At 40.8% G+C, this 20879-nt stretch overlaps 1 protein-coding gene across 1 annotated transcript in view; it reads right to left on the bottom strand.

Annotated features, from left to right (window-relative positions):
* Positions 1-20879, bottom strand: part of GLUD1 (glutamate dehydrogenase 1) — a 41968-nt gene that overhangs the window by 8058 nt on the left and 13031 nt on the right. The window contains exons 2-7 of the mRNA XM_066620209.1: positions 15849-15929; positions 15054-15109; positions 14332-14395; positions 9301-9395; positions 3848-4027; positions 576-713 (exon numbers count right to left, since the gene is read on the bottom strand). Coding sequence (XP_066476306.1) covers positions 576-713; positions 3848-4027; positions 9301-9395; positions 14332-14395; positions 15054-15109; positions 15849-15929 — 614 coding nt within the window. The remainder of the gene's footprint in view (positions 1-575; positions 714-3847; positions 4028-9300; positions 9396-14331; positions 14396-15053; positions 15110-15848; positions 15930-20879) is intronic.

Here is a 20879-nt window from a genome sequence, read left to right as displayed (position 1 = left end):
TGTATTTAGGATCTATAGGCATGCTGTGAATTTCGGATATTCTCATTATACCTCCCCAGTCTTCCTAGCAGCACTGGGAAGGGACTGGTTAGGGCGAAAAGACATCTTTTAAGCATGATGCATTCTTATGCCACCTCACAATACATGGGTAACTTTTGCTCTTTCAAGCCTTGTATCCCTTCTCAAAGGTTCTGTATCCCTTCTCAAAGGTTATGTTTTGATAGGGATACAATTCTAACAAATTAACAAGTCAGTCAGTCCAGCATAAACATATGCCAGTTACAAAATCAATACAAACAGCTTTCTTAAAGCAGGAAGTCTTTGCATGTAAAGCAGTTGTACCCTATATAAAGAACCATTTCCATGTTTAAGCCACAAAGCCAAATCAATGTAGTAGATGACTATCAGCTGACCTGCTTTGACTATCCTCTCCAAAGTTGTACTGTTTTACTTGTCTTGAACACAATAGTTGCTAGAATGCCCCACCCTAAGATCTTGCCAGTGAGGAAAGTTATCTACCACTACTGGACAACTTTGCAAAAAAAAAAAAACACACTTGCTGGTATTTTTCATACCAGTTTGTAATCTTCCAGCTCCTTTGGGTCAAGTCCCTCAGGATTCCAGATAGCACCATCCTTTTCTCCAACAGCAACACATTTTGCACCATAGCGATGGAGATACCTCATCGAATGCAAACCTACATTGCCAAATCCCTGTAAAGAAGGAGAGGACATTAACATAGCTCAAGATAACTACACAAGGAAACTGAAAACATTAATATCCTTATTGGTTACGGGGGAACTTATACACAAGTGAAGCCATCCTGTTTGCCTTGTAGTGTTGGGAAACAGAGGAATCTCATTTAGATAAGTTTTTCCTTTTCAGGGAATGTTGCAAGATTTTATTACCGCCAGCCTTCAGTTACAGAAAGGCCTGATTTTACACAACAGACTAAAAATATTCAATACAAATAATATTTCTTTCTACTCCCTGAACTGAAATGGTTTGCAACACTAATATTAGACTCTTTACGCCCGAGGCAGCACCTTTACGCTGGAGGCTTGGTCTTCCTGCCAAGTTGTATTCACTTGGCCCCTGGACCAGTGTTCCCCCTAAGATGCACAAACACGCAGTTGCACACCTCTCAAGCAAGCTTCATGCCATTTGGAGCTCAGTTGACCTGGAAGTTGGTAATTACATGACAATGTCACCATTGATCTCCAGAAAGATGCCAGCACATGAGAGGGCTCTGTGCAGCGGTGCTAATTCTTAAAGGGATTACTGCCCTGGACACTCCAACCTGCATGTTTCCCTACTGTCAACATCTGTGTGGTTTTCAATACAGTATGAGTATAGTACTGTCAGCATGGTTCCATGAGAAGTTGTTATTAAGGATATTTGGAAACAATCACAGACTACATTTTAGGAATCTTCAATTCTTAGCAACCGATAAGGTTTCACATTCCAATCCCAGACTTTAATATAGAAATCATACTGAGGAACCAATCTGTACATATCAGTCAAGGCATGCTATGTCAGTAAATTTTCAAAACTGATTTCATCCCCCCCCCCCACACTAAAACAATTGCCAGAATACAGAGAATGCCTATGTCTCTACTTTTCCTTAATTGTTTTCTGATTTTTTGCCAAGATTTCAGTTTGTTCATTTAAGTTCAGGCACAGGTCCACTCTCCTTCAGCTCTGCCAGTATAAACATTCCAGAGAGCAGCAGTGATGGCATCCACACAAGTCAGTCTCTCTCAGTTCCCTGCTTAATTGGTTAAACACAGCAACTTTTAAGCAGCCCCATCATTAATACAATTTTAATAGTGGCAACTCAATTTTGACAACTACTGATTCTGACATTGCACTGTGTTGAGTAAAGCACTGCAGCAAACAATCTAGATTTTACATTTCTCTGCTAAATTCCACACTAATTAACTGTGCAAGATTCAAATCCCTCTCAAATTGACAAAGATAATATCAGAAATATTGTACTCTACTTTCAGTCATATGCAGATGACCTAGCACCTAGGCATGGGACAGAGGGATTAATTCTAATCATCAAGCTACTGGCCTCACCTGCCCTGAATGCCCAAGCAGATGTCACTTTGGAACATGGCCCCCACACATACAGATTCCAACCTGTGTAAGTGCAAATCACATAGCTGAGAATCCTCAAAATAGGGGTTGGGTGACCCACAAGTTGCAATCCTAAACATACATACCTGAGAGTAAGCCCCACTGAACACACTTGACTTACTCCTGACTAAACGTGCACAGGATTGCCCTAACAGTCTAGGGTCAATGGCTCTCCTCCACATGGGGCTGACTGTTTCTCCAGTTTGGCCCTACCTTGAGAAAGGAAATTACACTGGCTGGAAGGGCTTGCAGCCCACAGCTATTTCTTCTTCTCCTTCAACCCCCCTTAGTTTTGGCAGGTGATTCTGATTGCCAGTTCTTCTCTTTTCAGAGGGAGGGGTTGCGTTCTGCCATCTTAAAGGCATAGCCAAGGTTTAGCTGTGGCAGGTTTACAGATAGGTCATGGCAATTTAAGTACAGTATCCCTTAAGAAACCTGCAGCCACTATTTTGGGAACCTGTTGCTCAGTCAGGACTTTTTCCAGAGATGAACTTGAGGCTTACAGAGAACTTGAGGACAAAGCTTTGGTAGTGCAGTGCACTGTTAAAATAGTTGCGGCTGCAATTCAGGAGCCTGGATAGTGCCTTTAGGAAGATGGACGGCATTTTTGGCAGCTGAAGTTAGCATAGCATGCTAGGCCTCGCTATTGCTGATTTTGCCACGATTGGCATGCTGCGCCCAGTTGGGCTAAGCTTCAACACACCCATAAATAGTGGCAATGGTAGACTTCAGGGAATGATCTCCTCACAATGTCCCAGTTTGGGAGATGGGGTGTACCGGAGCAGTTCCCTTCGGTGCTGGATAGAAAGTTGCAGGTGGAGACCGCTGGAACTGTTGACAGTAATGGCAATGTCCAATGTTGCTGGATAGCACAATCCTAATCTTCTGCTGCACATGTGGTTTGCATAGAGCACTTCCAAATGTTTGTGTTTAACAAATGATATTCTTGCAACACCCCATATTGAAAATGTCACTGAACAGCTGCAGTCCATGCACTGTTATAAACTACGTAGCATTCTTTAACACTTCAAACAACTTAGATCAGAGCAAAGTATCACAGCTGATGATTAAGGGTCCAGGACACAGCGATCCCTCGAACATGCTGCATTTAAATGAACTGCACCAAAAAAAGAACATTCATGAGAGTGAACACAAGGACATGCCCATTCTCTGCAGCTATTGTAGGAGGCTCTGTTTCATATTCCACTGCTGTCAAGACATTTATCTTGTGGGGATGTAGCTCCCCAGCTGTGGCACTCTCCTTTTTTAAAAGACCTGACTCACAGCATGCTGCCAATTTTTAAGCAGGCAGTAGAAGTGTTCATTTGGCCATGTCTTGAACGTACATCAGTTTCTATCTGTGTTTTTGTGCCAATTTTAAGATGTGTAGGTATTGTGGTTTTTGTAAGCCACTGGTCACTTAGATGGCACCGGAAGGCAACATAGAAATGTTTAAAATTAAACTAGGAGAAAGGGTAACACTTGTGAGTAACATCCTCTAAACACAAGGTTAGCATTTACATCTGAAAAGTAAAACATACAATACAGTGCACCATTGGCTGAAGAATGATAAGAATTTCTCATATCTGACAAATACTAAGGTTAGAAATTAAGATTTCTCACCACATTTCCAAAGTTTCATCAGTAAAGCTAGTTATGGATTAACCCCCCCCCCCCATGTGATACTGTTCTTCTGAACAAATACCTGGATAGCGAATGTCTTATCGCCAAATCCTGGAGTCATACCCAACAGGCTCATATATGATGCTTCATTAATGAAGTTCTCAATTCCATGGAAGACACCACGTCCCGTGGCAGAGATTCGTCCATGGATACCACCTTGGCTAATCGGCTTTCCAGTAACACAGGCATGAGCATTAATATCCTATAAGAAAAAAATCAAGAAGTTTAGATTTTTCTATGGAAAAAGGCTTGTCAAAACAGTTGAATTTTAGCACGCTAATAAGTCGTCCTAACAAACTTCACGGCCCAATCCTGTACACTACTCAGAAGTAAGTTCCACTATGTTCAATAGGGCTTACTCCCAGGTAAGTCTGCAGGGGTTTGCAGCCTTATGGTGTTAAACGTAAAACTTATAGCTACCACTACCCCATACCAGCTCAATCTACTATAACAGTACATCTAATAATTTAAAAGCATTTACATGAAACTTGACAAATCTATCTATCAAATCTCAGAGAGAATGACATAATTTTTAAATTAAGTCTGAAGCCAATTTAATAAAATTTTGGCACCAAGGTACATTGGTAGATTAATGCAGTTTGCAGCACAATCCTTCAATAGAAAAACATCAACATGATATTTCTGTACATGGATACATAAAGTGTTGAATAGGATATAAGTACCACTTGATCCTTCATAATCATGATTACAAACCTAGGTAGAGTTTTTAAAAAATACGATATATAAAGAATGCTACATTTACATCACTGCCTCATCACAGAAGTGTTTTTGGGCTTGGCAGTGGTTCTCAACCTTTACAACAGTGGTTCTCACACATTTAGCACCGGGACCCACTTTTTAGAATGAGAATCTGTCAGGAGCCACCGAAAGTGATGTCATGATCACAAGTGGCATCATTAAGCAGGAAAATTTTTGACAATCCTAGGCTGCAATCCTACCCACACTTACCCAGGAGTAAGTCCCATTTACTATCATTATTAAAAGAATATACACAATAGCTTGTTAAAAGTACATGTCTGTAACATTTCCCCAAATGCAGTCACATACCATGGTAGCATAAAGTCTAATATATTAAAAATAAAATATTGAAACGAATGGGGATCCACCTGAAATTGGTTTGTGACCCACTTAGTGCGCCCCAACCCACCGTTTGAGAAACACTGCTTTACAAAGTAAAGGAACCACTAAGTATCTGAGGGGGCCATTACAGGTGGTGACGACAGCTGCATTTCTGGGCTTGTGCCAATGATGACTAAAAAAAAGGGCTTTTCTGGCTTACCATGCTCAGCAGCAGCTGGAGAAGCCACAAAATCTTGGGTTCTCACTGCTGTCAAACACAAGTCCCAAAAGCCCTTTTTTCCTTTAGTGGTGGCGGTGCAAACCTGGAAGTATTGTTGCCTCCAACATCGCATCATCGCCACTCCTCTTAAGGGGGAATATGTGGTTCCTGCTGCCCTGTTGGGTCACGACCCCAAAGTTGAGAACCACTGCTTTAGAACATAAGATGGGGTGATGACTTCTAAATCAGACAGTACTGAAAAGAGATTTAGAGAAATTCATGGAAGGCAGCTTCAACAATGTTGAAAATAAGTCATTGACTTGGCTAAAGGGAACTTCCATGGACGTAGTACACCTCCAGCCACCAGCATTTGCTGTTCAAACAGGAGATAGCCATCACCTCATAATAATCTGTCTGATGGAAAACAAACACTGGACTATATGGATCTTGATCTGATCATTAAGACAATTCTTATGTTACCCAACTTGCACAGCTGCTTGCTCCATTAGCATATGAAATTCAGAGGCCATATGCAAGGAGTCTATAATGTTCATTATAAGTAGAACTATCCCTTCTCATAAGCAACCACGACATAGGTCCTTCCTCATCTGGCCTCAATCTCTCAAACATAGGAGATGCCTGACTACAACCTGTATCAGCCACAATCACATTGCTGTTACTGAAACTGGTTTACAGTTTACTTATTCATTTACCACATTTGAAACAGTATTAGCTAACCGCTAACTAATCTAGGCTAACTGCTTCAAGTTTACTTTTTAAAAAGCTTATGTGTATTTAAGCAATCCGAATTAACTGTGCTCAAAATATTATCCACTTGTGACTTAGAGCCAATGCGCACACACACCTGAGAGGATTTGAAGTGTGTAAGCAGCCCATAGCCAAAGCTTATTTAAATCACTTTTAAAATAATCTAGCAAGAGGAATGTGAAATTAATACAATTTGAAAACAATCAGTACAAGCCTTCAATTAGTTACAAGCTTTAGCAGATATCAGAGCCTATGAATAGCAAGATTACCAGTCCAGTTATATGCAGATTTTTCCCTTTCTTTGCTTCATCTGATTCCCTCATTTTTTTTGAAACAGCTGAACACTGTCCTCTTACAGTGAAAGTGACCCTTTTCACAAATGTACCCTCCACACAAGAGGGCATACTATTCATTACCAGAAATATGGATCTACTGTCAAAGGCAACAGTTCAGTATCTGTTCCCTCCTAATAGTTACACATAACTGTGTTATTGTGGAGAGAGAGGAACTCTACATGGGACTGTCCTTTTTTGACAGCAGTCTGGTGTTTCAGAGAATGTGTGGTTTCATCCTAATTTTCCACCCACCTTTGCAATTTATTATAGTCATTGTTTCTTCCAGAGCTTACCAATGTTCAGGACAATTTTGCACTTCCCAGATGGATTCCTTTAGAAGCAATATACTGCTATGAAATTATCACTGAGCCAATGCTTGAAAACCTAAAAGCTTACACTAAAGTATAAACTAAGACGATTCAATAATTTTTTAACTATTCTGGCTAACTGAAAAAAAACATGCAAATACAATCTGGGGAAAAAAAGTCTTTTAAAATACTGTAGTGCCTTGAGTCACAAAAGAAAGCACTGTACAAAAGCACTGGCTTACTGACTTGAATACTAAAATGTTTCCTGGATTAGAAATCTCTCCACAGCAACATACTTGAAGACCAGGAAAGGTTTTAATTCTTAGTCTATCTCATTGTTTGTATGTCACATACAAGCTTAGTCAAACTTTTTTTTTTAAATCCAACTTGATTATAGTAAACAAGTTTGAATTTAATGTAGCAGACATTGACAGAGGAAGCGCTAGTGAAGAAGTTGTTCAGGAAACTGTTTCCATAGCCACTTTGCAGTGCTAACTTTGAGCAATCAAGCCAAAGCAGGTTGGTGTTATTCAAAGGCTTCCCCATGCATGAATAATGAGTTCTCAAAGACTAGTTTGCTGAATCCTAAAAGCACACCATCACCCACTGCTGTATTAAACTGACAGGCAGGTTCAATGGCTTGGGCTAAGGGGCATATTGTCTTGAATACTCACATCTTGCTATTTAAAGATGAGCAAGTGTTACACTGAAAGCAGCGACAGTACTGCAGGATATATTACATGCTTTTTTCCTATTCAGTGTCACAGACCCAATGCTAATTATGCTACAATGAGATATGTATTTAAACATATAAAGCTGCTCTCTATTTAGTCAAATGACATAGTATCCCTCCTGGATCTGAGACACAGGTCTTTCCGTTTTGTGCATGATTCTAACTCTACTGAGTTTTCTCCAAAGAAAATTAATCATGATTAAGGCCATTAATACTAATGGCATTTTAGTCACTTGCTCTGCCCCAAACCGTATTCTTAGTTCATAGAGTTCAGTGATGTTTTGTCAAGACTTTCTTGGGATATACAGGTGGGGCCTTGGTATCTATGGGGGATTCTCCGCCCCTCGCAGATACTGAAAACTGTGGATAAGTAAATTTATAATTTTTGGACCGCTTATGCCAGTGGTTCTCAAACTGCCCCTTTAAGGGGTGGGGAGGGGAAATGGAGTGACACAATAACCAGGATCACACTGCTTTGGAGAGCTTGCAGCAGCCTCTCAGGGGTGCAGGGAGCCCCTGTGCCAGCCTCTGCAGGGCCCCCCACGCTGCAGAGTCAGCAAAAAAAAAATCACAACTGCGATCACTTCCAGTTTCACGAACACCCGGAACCAAAGTGGCTGCACTGCAATTTTGAGGGCCTCCACAGTGTGTTGAGTCCTGCAGAGGCTGGCACAGGGGCTCCCCGCACCTCCAGGAGGCTGCTGCAGGCTCTGGTAAGTGGCAGCAAGCCCCTGTGCCCCTCCAAAGTGGTGCGATCCAACAGACTGCATCGCTGCCTTCCCCCCCCCGCACACACCACTGCCTTATGCCTTCCACATATGCCCTACAGAGTTGTGCTCTGGTCCCCTCTGGAGGGCTTTCTGAAGCCAACAGATGCTGCACGTGTCAGCCTGAAACCTCTGCAAACTTCAGAATGGCCCATAGAGGTGAAAAATGCCACTTTCGGTTTCGTGAGGGAAATCAAAGTGACTTTTTATGCCTTTAAAGGTATTCTGAGGCCCAGGAAAGCTGTCCAAGCAGAGCACGTTTAGCCTCTGCAGGCTTCAGAAAGCCCTCTGGAGGTGATCTCTGGAAGGGCCCTCTGGAACCTCCTTCAACGGTTTGGGGGGGGGCCTCCAAGACTGGCTCAATGCCCCCCCCCGAGTCTGGCTCAACATGTTGAGCCAGATTCATGCATACAGAAGTCCCACCTGTCACCTCAGGTGTACTTGCTCATTCTCTGCCACAATCTTTCATTTTCTGATGAACCCGAGGCCCAAAGCCTAACCTGTTCATTCCTAAACTACACAGCAAAAAGTGGCACGTAGATATGCCTGTTCATTACAACGTGAGGTGTGCTGCAATATACACTACTTTTGTATCAAGAAATAAAGCTTGGTCAAGTGTTATTAACTTGTACTTTCCCTCATACATTCCAGGAAGAGCAAATATTTGTATACTGCATAAATCTACAGCATTTCACATGATGCATGATCCATCTCTGGTTATGCGAGGAGGAATAAGGGGTATATGTACACATTATGGGGAATTACAACTGACCTTGTAGCTTGAATATTATGGAAATATTGTGGGTATTTGGCTTGTAGAGGTTACTCAAAAACTTCTACAGCATGTTGAACAGTCCCAAGGTTTGTTACCCTCACCATCTTAGAACTAAGCAACAGGTCAAAGAGTTATAAGTACCTAGATGTCAATTATTGTATGTGTGTAAATGCGTCAAACAGGTGCAGTAGAAGCTTCTTTCAATGCTCACACCCCAAACTAGGGCTGCAGATGTATCCACATTAACTTGGCAATAAATCCCATTGAACACAGTGTAATTACTTCCAAGCAGAATTGTACAGGACTGGAATGTGTGCCTATTAAAATATGACACAAATCTTTGTACTTTACTGCATATACAGAATAAAACCAGCCTATTATAGCGGTGCTAACATTTAAATTAAGCTTACGGAAACAGTACATTCTACAGTTGGCAGTATGTTGACTAATTTTGCCTAGGCTAATTATGTGCCTTTCCTTGTAACTTACATAGTGTCCTATGGTATTGGCATAGGTGTCTGCAATCCAGGACATCTCCCTCTCACCTGTGCTCATGTCAGGAGCAGGCACATCAACACCAGGCCCTGTTGAAAAGATTAAAACCATTCATAGGATGCAAATGCCACTATCACTGATCTTTATTCACAAATGCATAAACACTTCATCTGCATAAACACTTATTTAAAAAGTATTAGACCAGTATTTTGCAAACTACTATATTGCTGTGTCCTTTATAGAGATGTTTGTTTCCAGTGAGTAAGATTACATGCTAAGTCTTACTGAACTCAATGCGTTTACTTCTGAGTAAGGTAAATAACAATTTTCAAACACCTATTTATAAACAATAAGGCTTTCAAGATCATAAAGGAAAGCACTCTAGGCTTATGCATGCTCTGTGGCCCTTGAATGACAAGAGTTAAATTGAGATTTAATGGTGTATGGACTACTACAGCTCACTCTGGAAAGAGGCCTTCCCTCCCCATACCAGACATAGCGAGTCATGACCCACTTTTTGCGAAACTGGCAGAGAAGATTAGGCTATGTGGGTGCTTCAAGCTGCTACTTGGGGGGAGCACTGTTGCCTAATCACCATTATAGACACACCCCTTCGCATTTATAAATCAAGCAACAGTCTCTAGGGCCTCTAAAAAGAGAACCACTGATCTGTATGATTATCTGAAGTTTATCTGAAGATTATCTACATTAAGGATTTTTAGTAATCATTCTATAAGTATCATTGTAGTAGGTTGCAGAGGGGGAGATTTTGTTTAAACAGGAAAATAAAACAAAGGCAACTTTTGAATTCATTTCTAAAAATTTTCTTGAAAGCATTATCAGAAGCAGTTCAATTCTTTGCACTATTCTTCATATAGAGAAAAAGTCCTTTCCATGAGACTTAGCACGTTTGATTATGCTTATGATTGAAAAGCACTCCAAATTTTCCTGGGAGCCAGATATAAAAAAGAGGAGTAGTCAGAACACTTAAGCAAGTTACTAAAAACTCCTGAAAATATAATATGTATAAGGCAGTTTTCCCATACCACCAAAAGTTTATTCTGTAGAGCTATTACACAATCCTGTTTTGGGGTTGTTAACAGGTGGCGTTTCAATTTCATTCCTCAGCTTCCTTTGAAATTGGCACAAACCTGATCAGGATAAAAACAGGATAGCAGAATTGCTTTGAGTATCAAACTTACTCCAGACTAGACATGTCTAGGATTGTGCTGTGCATTTACATAGTAACTGCCTTCCCAGGAAAGTTCTGGAGTCCTATATAAATCTCACTAAAAGTGAGAATGAAGCAGTGTAATGCTTAGAATTATTAGGAAGACAGCAAATCGGTTATATCTATACTACAGTCAGATGTGAAGTATGTACAATGATAGCTCTCCCCCCATGCACAGACCTGGAAAATGCATGCACAGGAACTAAATGCTATGGAGGATGTCACTATGTCCTTTTCAAGCAGGGGATAGCCAATTGGCTGATGACAGCTTGATTAGAACCACAAAGCTATTTATCTAGCCCCTAATATAGTCTAACCAAAATATGTTAAGGTTTTGCCCACTATTTAACCTTCAAGGACAATATTGTTTTCAGAAGTAAAGAGACAGATGTATTACACTGTACAGATAGAGTTACATCCCCTGTATATAGAGCCTGACCACCTAAGAAAGGAGGCAGCATAATACACCAAGGACCTTTAACATAAAATGCATTAGAATGCCAAGAACACAGATGGTTATCCCCTTGGCCAATGTCAAGATTTATATTAATTCAATACTGGGGACATATGTACTTCAAGAAACCAAAACACACAAAAAAGACAAGCTTGGAGTATTGTATTAAGTATGAAAGCAACTGCAAGTTAACATCTACACTTTGAGAATGTCTTTGTTGACTTAAAAAAGACACCATCCCACACTGTAAATACATAAAACCTGCAACAACAGAGTGACCCAACATTTTTTAAACATCACACTGTGTCACAACCAAGAAATTCAGATTGAGATTACTCATCCTTTAATACCATTACAGGTTCTTCCATAGAATAATATCTGGCTATTTTCCTTCCTTTTTTTGCAAGTCAGAAGTTGCAAGAAATAAAATTAGGCTTCTTCCCTTGTTACTAGTCAGAAGCAAAAGGAAATCAACTTTACAATGTGACTTACAAGGACATTATAAGCTCCACAAAAATATGTGGAACCTAAAGAATAAATCTGAATTAATTTAATTTGAATTGTTTCCTGCCATTCAGCAAAATGTGCATTTGCATTGTTCTTAGCTGGCTAATTAAAGATGTCCAAGGAGCCTTCAAAGAAACATGTTGCAGTGATCTTCCCTCAAACAGAAATGGTTCATCTATAGCAGCATTTCTCAACATTTGACCCCACTGTACCACTTTGCACTGTCCAACTATAGAAAGTATCACTGGAGGTGATGATGTCATTGCTAGTTACTTCCAGATTTGGAGAACATAAGAGCCAGCCCCACTGGATCAGGCCATAGGTCCATCTAGTCCAGCTTCCTGTATCTCACAGCAGCCCACCAAATGCCCCAGGGAGCATTTGGTAGATAATAACCAGATAACAAGAGACCTGCATCCTGGTGCCCTCCCTTGCATCTGGCATTCTTACATAGCCCATTTCTAAAATCAGGAGGCTGCACATACACATCATGGCTTGTAACCCATAATGGATTTTTCCTCCAGAAACTTGTCCAATGCACTTTTAAAGGCATCCAGGTCAGATGCCATCACCACATTGTGCGGCAAGGAGTAAAGAAATATTTTCTTTTGTCTGTCCTAACCCTCCCAATGCTCAATTTTAGTGGATGTCCCCTGGTTCTGGTGTTATGTGAGAGTGTAAAGAGCATCTCTCTATCCACTTTATCCTTCCCATGCATAATTTTGTATGTCTCAATCATGTCCCCCCTCTCAGGCGTCTCTTTTCTAGGCTGAAGAGGCCCAAACGCCATAGCCTTTCCTCATAAGGAAGGTGCCCCAGCCCAGTAATCATCTTAGTTTCTCTCTTTTGTACCTTTTCCATTTCCACTATGTCCTTTTTGAGATGTGACGACCAGAACTGGACACAATACTCCAGGTGTGGCCTTACCATAGATTTGTAATATTAGCTGTTTTTTTCTCAATACCCTTCCTAACGATCCCAAGCATAGAATTGGCCTTCTTCACTGCCGCCGCACATTGGATCGACACTTTCATCAACCTGTCCACCACCACCCCAAGTTCTGATCTGTCACAGACAGCTCAGAACCCATTAGCCAGACACAACACAACAAACACTAGTAAGAGGTTCGGGGTGGATGGAAAGGCTTCTTTAAGCATGTAAAAAGCACATGCTGGAGATCTGCCCACAGAGTTGAGCCTCCTACCACTGCTTGTTGTGTTGTGTTGCTGGTGTCGCTGCCAGACATTGGGAATCTGGGGGTCCCATGTATACCACCAGATATCACCTCAAGTACCACGGGTGGTACAAGTACCATTAGTTGAGAAACAATGATCTACAGCAGTGTTTCCTGAATTTTTTACACTGCACCTGAATACAGTTTCTCTCTCAGTCTGGCAAGGCAGGGAGTTTGTACTTTTAAATAGAAATACCCTAGAGCAGGGGTGTCCAAACCCCTGGGGCCACTTGCGGCCCCTGAGGACTCCCAATCAGGCCCTCAGGGAGCCCCCAGTCTCCAATGAGCCTCTGGCCCTCCGGAGTCTAGCTGGCCTTGCTCTGTGCAAGGTCTTTTATAGGCCTTGAGCTATTGCAAGACCTTCTTTCATTCAAGTTCCATCTCTAATATATTCATTTATGTAAATTTATTAAAACTTGAAATGTAAATCAATTATTTTTTCCCCGGCCCCTGACACAGTGTCAGATGGATGATGTGGCCCTCCTGCCAAAAAGTTTGGACAGCCTTGCCCTAGAGCAATCATAATTCTGCAATCATGTAATTTGAAGCTTCAGAGCGCCAACAAGGAAACCGTGTGTCTGGGCAGCTTACAGGGAAAAAATGCTTCCCATGACCCTCAGGACCATCCACAACCTTCATTTGGATTGTCACCCCTGGTTTGGGAACCACTGATACACAGCTCCTTGACTGAGAGGTGCCAGTAATGTACCAGAGATACTTTACTGCAGAGGTACCAGGTAGAATATTTCTTGCAACTTCTGCAGGTGCAACTCCAGATGTTGAATTAGAAAGTATTTCTCAGCTTGAACTCTGCAGATAGCTATGATAAAACCTGGGTCACAAGGAATGTTCTGACTGGAAAAAGAAATTGAACAAAGGATTTTGTAGATCAGAGGATATTACTGACTCCTAGAACAATACATATTTTGAGACAATACGAAGAAAAATGAGAAACTTGTCTAGCTTGAAAACAGACAAAATGTCTTATGAGCACTTTGTGCCCCATCATCATCAGATGCTAAACATGAACAGGACACTGACACTGCCATAACATTCTGCTTGCATACCTTCTTACTGCATCTCTCTAGCCACTGTTAAAAGATGGAACACTGAGCAAATTGGACCAGTGTTCATCTAACTCAGCATGGCAAGATTTAATTTCTTGCATAGAATGTATTATTTTTCAGAGCAAGTCAGACTGTTGTATTATAAATATAGGTGCTGGCATACTGGAATAAATAGCATTAGGTATGATGTGGTAGATTCTAGACAACCTCAGCTCAGTTATGAAGTTGACTGGGGAAAAAGTGGTAATTGACAAGTCATATTAGCTCCATTCTCACTGAAGTACTAAACCAATGTTTAGACTAAGACTTCCAATGGCAGGCAAAGCACTTATGTTTGAATGATCCTCCATAAAGAGATCATTCAGCACCATGACACTTCTGTACAATCAGAAGTGACAAATGCAATGATTTGTCATGGCCTGTGTGTTACTGTGGGTATGGCATGAAACTCTTTCAGGCAGCAGAGAATGTAGCTGAACTATCTTTTGCCACAGTAAGGTGACATATTTACAGAAGGTGATATATTACATACCAATAAATCCCTTTTTTGCTAGCTCCATGGTAAACCGCCTTGTGATTTTTTCCAATTCATTATCCTATAACAAAAAAATCAGTTTAGATTCAAACCATGACACATTTCTTATAAGGCAAAATACTAGCCATAATCCTGGATGGTTACTATAACCTGGAGAACCCCTGAACATAATTATGGCCTCTCTAGTCATCTTGTCCACTAGCAATCTGTGTTATGTAAAGGACTGGGCTGACTTCACTTCAAGTGAATACATTTCCACTTAGGGAGAGTACCTACACACTACTCTTTGCTGTCAGGGATATTCTGGCAGCATGAAAGTGTAGCACAAAAGCAGGAATGATTCCTCACCCTCATACCCAGCTCCAAGTTTGTAACCAAGCAGGAGGATTGCCCCTGACTTTGTATTACAGCAAGACCCAACCCTGAGGTGGCAATGATGCAAGGCCGTGGTGACCATGAATTTCTCACTGTCAGACAAGGTGTGTGAGATTCTTAAAACAAATGTCAAAAAATGATCTTTTACATATAAGGTTTTGAACATCAACTTGTTTTGAAAATGAAGGTTTTGATTATATTTATCTCTGTATCATATTGATGTACATAAAGAAATAAGAACAGAGTTCAACCCTGGCATCACTATTGCTCTCTTGCAGAACTTCTCCTATTAACCAACTTTAACATACTGGCTAAAAGTAAATTTCTATGAAGTTCAGACTTACTGAATAATTCCTAGGGTTGATCTTAACACCAGCCTTTGCACCACCGAATGGCACATCTGAAAACAAATTGTCATGTTTAAGTTCAAGAAACAGTTGACAAGAATGCTGGATGATAAGAATAACTGGTGATGAGCAAAACTATAAACCGACACTACAAATGTGTATTTGGTCATTCTTGAACTCTACAAATGTAGGCTACATGGACCTGATTACTAAAGCACCAGGCTCTCCACACAGGGGCTATTAAAAGTGCTGTACAAAAGACTGAATTGGAAAATAAAACACATTTACGCCTTTAATGCTGCTGTGTCAAGAACATAGCCACTTACTTTATACAATACTGTATCATTCCACTACCCCTACCCACAATATTTGTGATCATGGCAGCATTTTCTCATTTGCTTCAAATTTAGGCAGGAATAAATTTTTAAACCAATGCTTGGAAGCACTTCTTAATTTATCAGAAGTAAGGCTTTCCCAAAGCTGTTCCTTAGAAATCTTGCTAGTTAGTAAAGGCACTTGTTCTAATAGACTTTCTCAACTGCTGACCAATTTAAAGCTCAAATTGTTTCACCCTAGACTAATCACTACTTCATTGAAAAGATCAAATAAAGTAGAACCACCAAAAAACATTTTGTACCTTATACATGTACTTATTTATGCTTTTGTGAATAGGTTCATTTTAATGCAGTCTTAAGATCACATTTTGAAGGCAAATGTTAAGAATCAAGCTTAAAGATTGTTCAGTACTGGCAATGAATGAATTAGGAACAGAACTATACTAGTATTACTTACCAACCACTGCACATTTGTACGTCATTAGAGAAGCCAAAGCCTTCACTTCATCAACATTCACTTCAGTACTATAACGAATACCTGTAAAGAAAAAGATGAATATATGTATCAATGGCACATTAAGGCAAATTTACCTTTATCAACATGTGAAAACACAAGCCACAAATATAACAAGTTAGATATTTTTGCAGAAAGCAAAGCAGAAAAAAATATTCTCTGGGAAAAGCTCCATGCAACCAATTTTCATGGTTCTCTAGAGATAAAGACTCTAAATTTATATGCAACAATTTTAGTCCTTAGAAAACGGAATACCCTTCCTTGATCAGTAGCAATTAATAAGTATGGCAAGCAGCCTACTGGTACAATCAGTTCTTAGTCTTTGTGCCAACAAGTATAACTACAATGCCAAGAATAAACACCCCTTGAATTCTAGCATTTGTTTTGTATAACATTTACAGAGACACAACAGTTGGCATACTCCAACTCAAGCACTTAATCGCTGGGTCACCAAGTCTTCAAACTAGACTTAACAGCTGGTTTGGAAAGAATAGTAATAATTTTTCCAACACTCTTAAGCCGATAAATGTTATTTTAATAATTTTAACACTGTTATTCTTTTCAACATCCTTACCTGGAACAAATTTGGTCAAGAAAGCTTTACCAGGACATAAATACCGCCTTTACAAAATCAAGCAATATCAAGGTACTTTTTTTAAGTGGATCAAAACTTGAAAACACAGTTGTGGTTGGAATAGGATCTAATAGTGTTTACTTGCAGTATCTAAGTACATCTTACTTCACACAGGGCTCGATAGAGAACCCTCCCCCTCCATTACATATTTACCCAGATATAGCAGGTCCTAGAATGTAGCCCAAGTTCTCACATGTTTTGTGAAAGCAACAATTCACAAACTACAAGTATGACCCTGTTACTGTAATTTCTAAATATCTAAAATACATATTTTTAAAATATCTATATATATAAATCTTCAAACCATTGGCTGACCAAAGCACTGAACTTCAGAGTTATTCCTAAATATATCTCCATAGCCTACCAACCGCAAGGAAGTTCGGTTTCTGTGCAAAGATGGTTTACAAGCAGCTCCATTTGAGATGCAGGGGACTGGAAATGCAGTGTTTGTTTATATAATTTCCAGTTTTTCATTTTTAATGTAAACTACCCTTTCACAGTACAATAGCTCAATGTTAAGCATTAAGATCAGGGCATGCTTTTCAGAGATTCTCTGAATCTCAAAGAATAGTATAGGATTGTTACAAATATTAAATTTTAATACAAACAATTTAAAAAGTGAAATTATGGGATAGCTAGTAAAGAGGTATACATTGTGTTCTATGTAACCAGACAAGCATGTTCTTCCAATAACTCTGGTGTCAAGTGTTAGAACAGAAGCATTCTGTTTACCATCTCCTTCATTTCCCTAATCAAGCTTGTGAGGAAATATGAACCATGTATGAACAATATGATCCCAATTTGGGATCCAGGCTTTTATTGTGTTTTATTGTGTTTATTGTTTTTAATATATGTATATCATGTTTTTAATGTTTTTAATTGTAAGCCACCTTGAGTGTCCTCACGGGATAGAAAGGCGGAATAGAAATCTTATAAATAAATAATAAATAAATAAATGTACAGTCACATGCCCAGAACATAAGACAATGCATTTTGTGAAGTCTACTACAAAAGCAAGCATTTTATGATTTCAGCCTTCCAGAAGTTCATTCACCTGAGTTATGCCTGATGTGTACCAGCTTGCTTAAGAGTGCCCAATCAACAGCTAAGCAAGAGAGCAAACTTTCAGCAATTGTCACAACACTCTTATCTATCATTTACAAATAGGCCAAGTTGGATCTACATGGCAGCTTCTGCACCAGACATTCTTTTGTAAAGAAAATGCCCTCACAATGCATTTCGAAAGTAGAGATAGCAATTCAATAATGCTTGAGAGTACCCAAACTACACATACACGTACCAAGAGTTCCCCTCCCATACCTGTGCATTCCAGTTGAGATACAGATTACTTGGACCAGTGACTGAAGAACTTTGCTCACTCCTGCATACAGCTGAATGAGAAAGTTTTAGACTAAGGTCCAGACCAAACATGCAGTTATTCCATGGAAAGATGCACCCATGAGTTTAAACCCACATAGGATTTGCAACCAAACGTTCACTTCAATTTGGGGCTTTCTCCATGGCAAAAGCTGCACTAATTCCTCCTCCTAAGCTGCCAATCATCCTTCTGCAGACTTCCTGTGTCTGCATGTACCCCAGCAGCACAGGTCAGAGGAAAGGAGTGGGAGCTACCCTGAGGGTTTGGCTCTTCTGAGGGCAGTAAATCTGCTTTTTGTTTACTGTGCCATTGTGTGCACTGAGGGCTGACCCACTTGCATGAGCAAGTGGCTTCCAAGAATGTGAGCACAGGATCATGCCCCAAGCAGGTACGAGGGGACAGTCTCCCAAGCAGCTGCTATTCACATCCATGTGTTAAATCATAAGTTGGCATGTAGACCACAGGCCTCCCTTGCGCAGTAGCATGGGAAGAAAGCCTGCCAGGCCTAAGTAGGCGTGTAGCACTGTGAGGAAAAACACTTTTATAGGCTGCAAGTATGGCTGAAGAAAGCCTACCCAAAAAACCCTTCTTTTGCCTGTGTGAGGGCCAAGTCCTAACTAGGAGGCAGAGGAAGAAAAAGGTGTGGAGAAAGGAAGAGGAGAAGAAAAAAAAGTGTTGAGCTAAAAGAGCTCAGAAAAAAATAAAGCTGAGCTAAAGAGCTCAGAAGATTAGCTTCCTGCCCTAGCAGAGGTAGGACCAGTCTAGGGGTGGGATACCCCGTACAGCAGGAAGAAACAAAGCTTTGGATTCGCCCTGCCACATAGTGGTGGGAGGGGCAGCTATTCATGGGTCAGGAATTCCCCCCTTCCTCTACCAGAGAAAAGAAATCAAGTTAATAAAATGGTGCAAAAGAGTGTGTGGCTACTAGCTCTCTTGCAGTAAGTTCTTCCATCTTCAAAAGAATTACATACCTGATATTTACACAGCTAATATATTCTTTATTGTCCAAAAAAGTTGGAGGCATTTTAGACTCTTTTTAGATGTGGAAAGAGAAAGTTACTCATCAGTCCCTTTTCATCAGTTACTCATCAGTTACTTTTCTTTGAAAAGGTCAACAGGCATGTGGATGTGGGAGAACCCGTGGACATTATATATCTGGACTTTCAGAAGGCGTTTGACACAGTCCCTCACCAAAGGCTACTGAAAAAACTCCACAGTCAGGGAATTAGAGGACAGGTCCTCTCATGGATTGAGAACTGGTTGGAGGCCAGGAAGCAGAGAGTGGGTGTCAATGGGCAATTTTCACAATGGAGAGAAGTGAAAAGCGGTGTGCCCCAAGGATCTGTCCTGGGACCGGTGCTTTTCAACCTCTTCATAAATGACCTGGAGACAGGGTTGAGCAGTGAAGTGGCTAAGTTTACAGACGACACCAAACTTTTCCGAGTGGTGAAGACCAGAAGTGATTGTGAGGAGCTCCAGAAGGATCTCTCCAGACTGGCAGAATGGGCAGCAAAATGGCAGATGCGCTTCAATGTCAGTATGTGTAAAGTCATGCACATTGGGGCAAAAAATCAAAACTTTAGATATAGGCTGATGGGTTCTGAGCTGTCTGTGACAGATCAGGAGAGAGATCTTGGGGTGGTGGTGGGCAGGTCGATGAAAGTGTCGACTCAATGTGCGGTGGCAGTGAAGAAGGCCAATTCTATGCTTGGGATCATTAGGAAGGGTATTGAGAACAAAACGGCTAGTATTACAATGCCGTTGTACAAATCTATGGTAAGGCCACACCTGGAGTATTGTGTCCAGTTCTGGTCGCCGCATCTCAAAAAAGACAAAGTGGAAATGGAAAAGGTGCAAAAGAGAGCAACTAAGATGATTACGGGGCTGGGGCACCTTCCTTATGAGGAAAGGCTACGGCGTTTGGGCCTCTTCAGCCTAGAAAAGAGACGCCTGAGGGGGGACATGATTGAGACATACAAAATTATGCAGGGGATGGACAGAGTGGATAGGGAGATGCTCTTTACACTCTCTCATAATACCAGAACCGGGGGACATCCACTAAAATTGAGTGTTGGGCAGGTTAGGACAGACAAAAGAAAATATTTCTTTACTCAGTGTGTGGTCGGTCTGTGGAACTCCTTGCCACAGGATGTGGTGATGGCGTCTAGCCTAGACGCCTTTAAAAGGGGATTGGGCAAGTTTCTGGAGGAAAAATCCATTATGGGGTACAAGCCATGATGTGTATGCGCAACCTCCTGATTTTAGAAATGGGTTATGTCAGAATGCCAGATGCAAGGGAGGGCACCAGGATGAGGTCTCTTGTTATCTGGTGTGCTCCCTGGGGCATTTGGTGGGCCGCTGTGAGATACAGGAAGCTGGACTAGATGGGCTTATGGCCTGATCCAGTGGGGCTGTTCTTATGTTCTTAAGTTATGTCATAGGCCTTGCTGAATAGGTGTTACACATTCACTCTATCATAGCAGTACTGACCATGCTAATGGGAATCATGGTAGTTTTGCAGGTTTCTGAAGTACTTCAAGCAGTATCTGCCACAACTGGCTTGACTAGAGATGATGGGACAAAGAATATTTGCATGCCATAGGCATGCTAACTCTGCAATAACACTCTAAGTCTCTGAGCATTATTGACTACACAGCACTTAGGATGCATATTTTAAAAGGCTTAACTAGTCATTCAGCAACACCAGTCTTCAGGGTCAACAATCAAGTTAACCAAGTACAGGTTTAACAATGCATTTACCTGCATTAATGGGGGGAAGCAGCACTTAAGAAATACCGAACTTGTCACTTTGGCATTCCAACAAGATTAATGTTAATAACCCTGGCAAAATGTTTCCCAGCATATGACACTGATATGCAGGCCAAGTAAAAAAGGCAGATGAATCTCAGTCCTGCTATGATCATTAATCACTATTTCATCTTTTCAATCGAGCACACCAGGG

This window comes from Tiliqua scincoides, chromosome 3, assembly GCF_035046505.1.
Source record: "Tiliqua scincoides isolate rTilSci1 chromosome 3, rTilSci1.hap2, whole genome shotgun sequence".
Taxonomy (NCBI): Eukaryota; Metazoa; Chordata; class Lepidosauria; order Squamata; family Scincidae; genus Tiliqua; species Tiliqua scincoides.
This window is presented reverse-complemented; position numbering and strand designations above follow the sequence as displayed.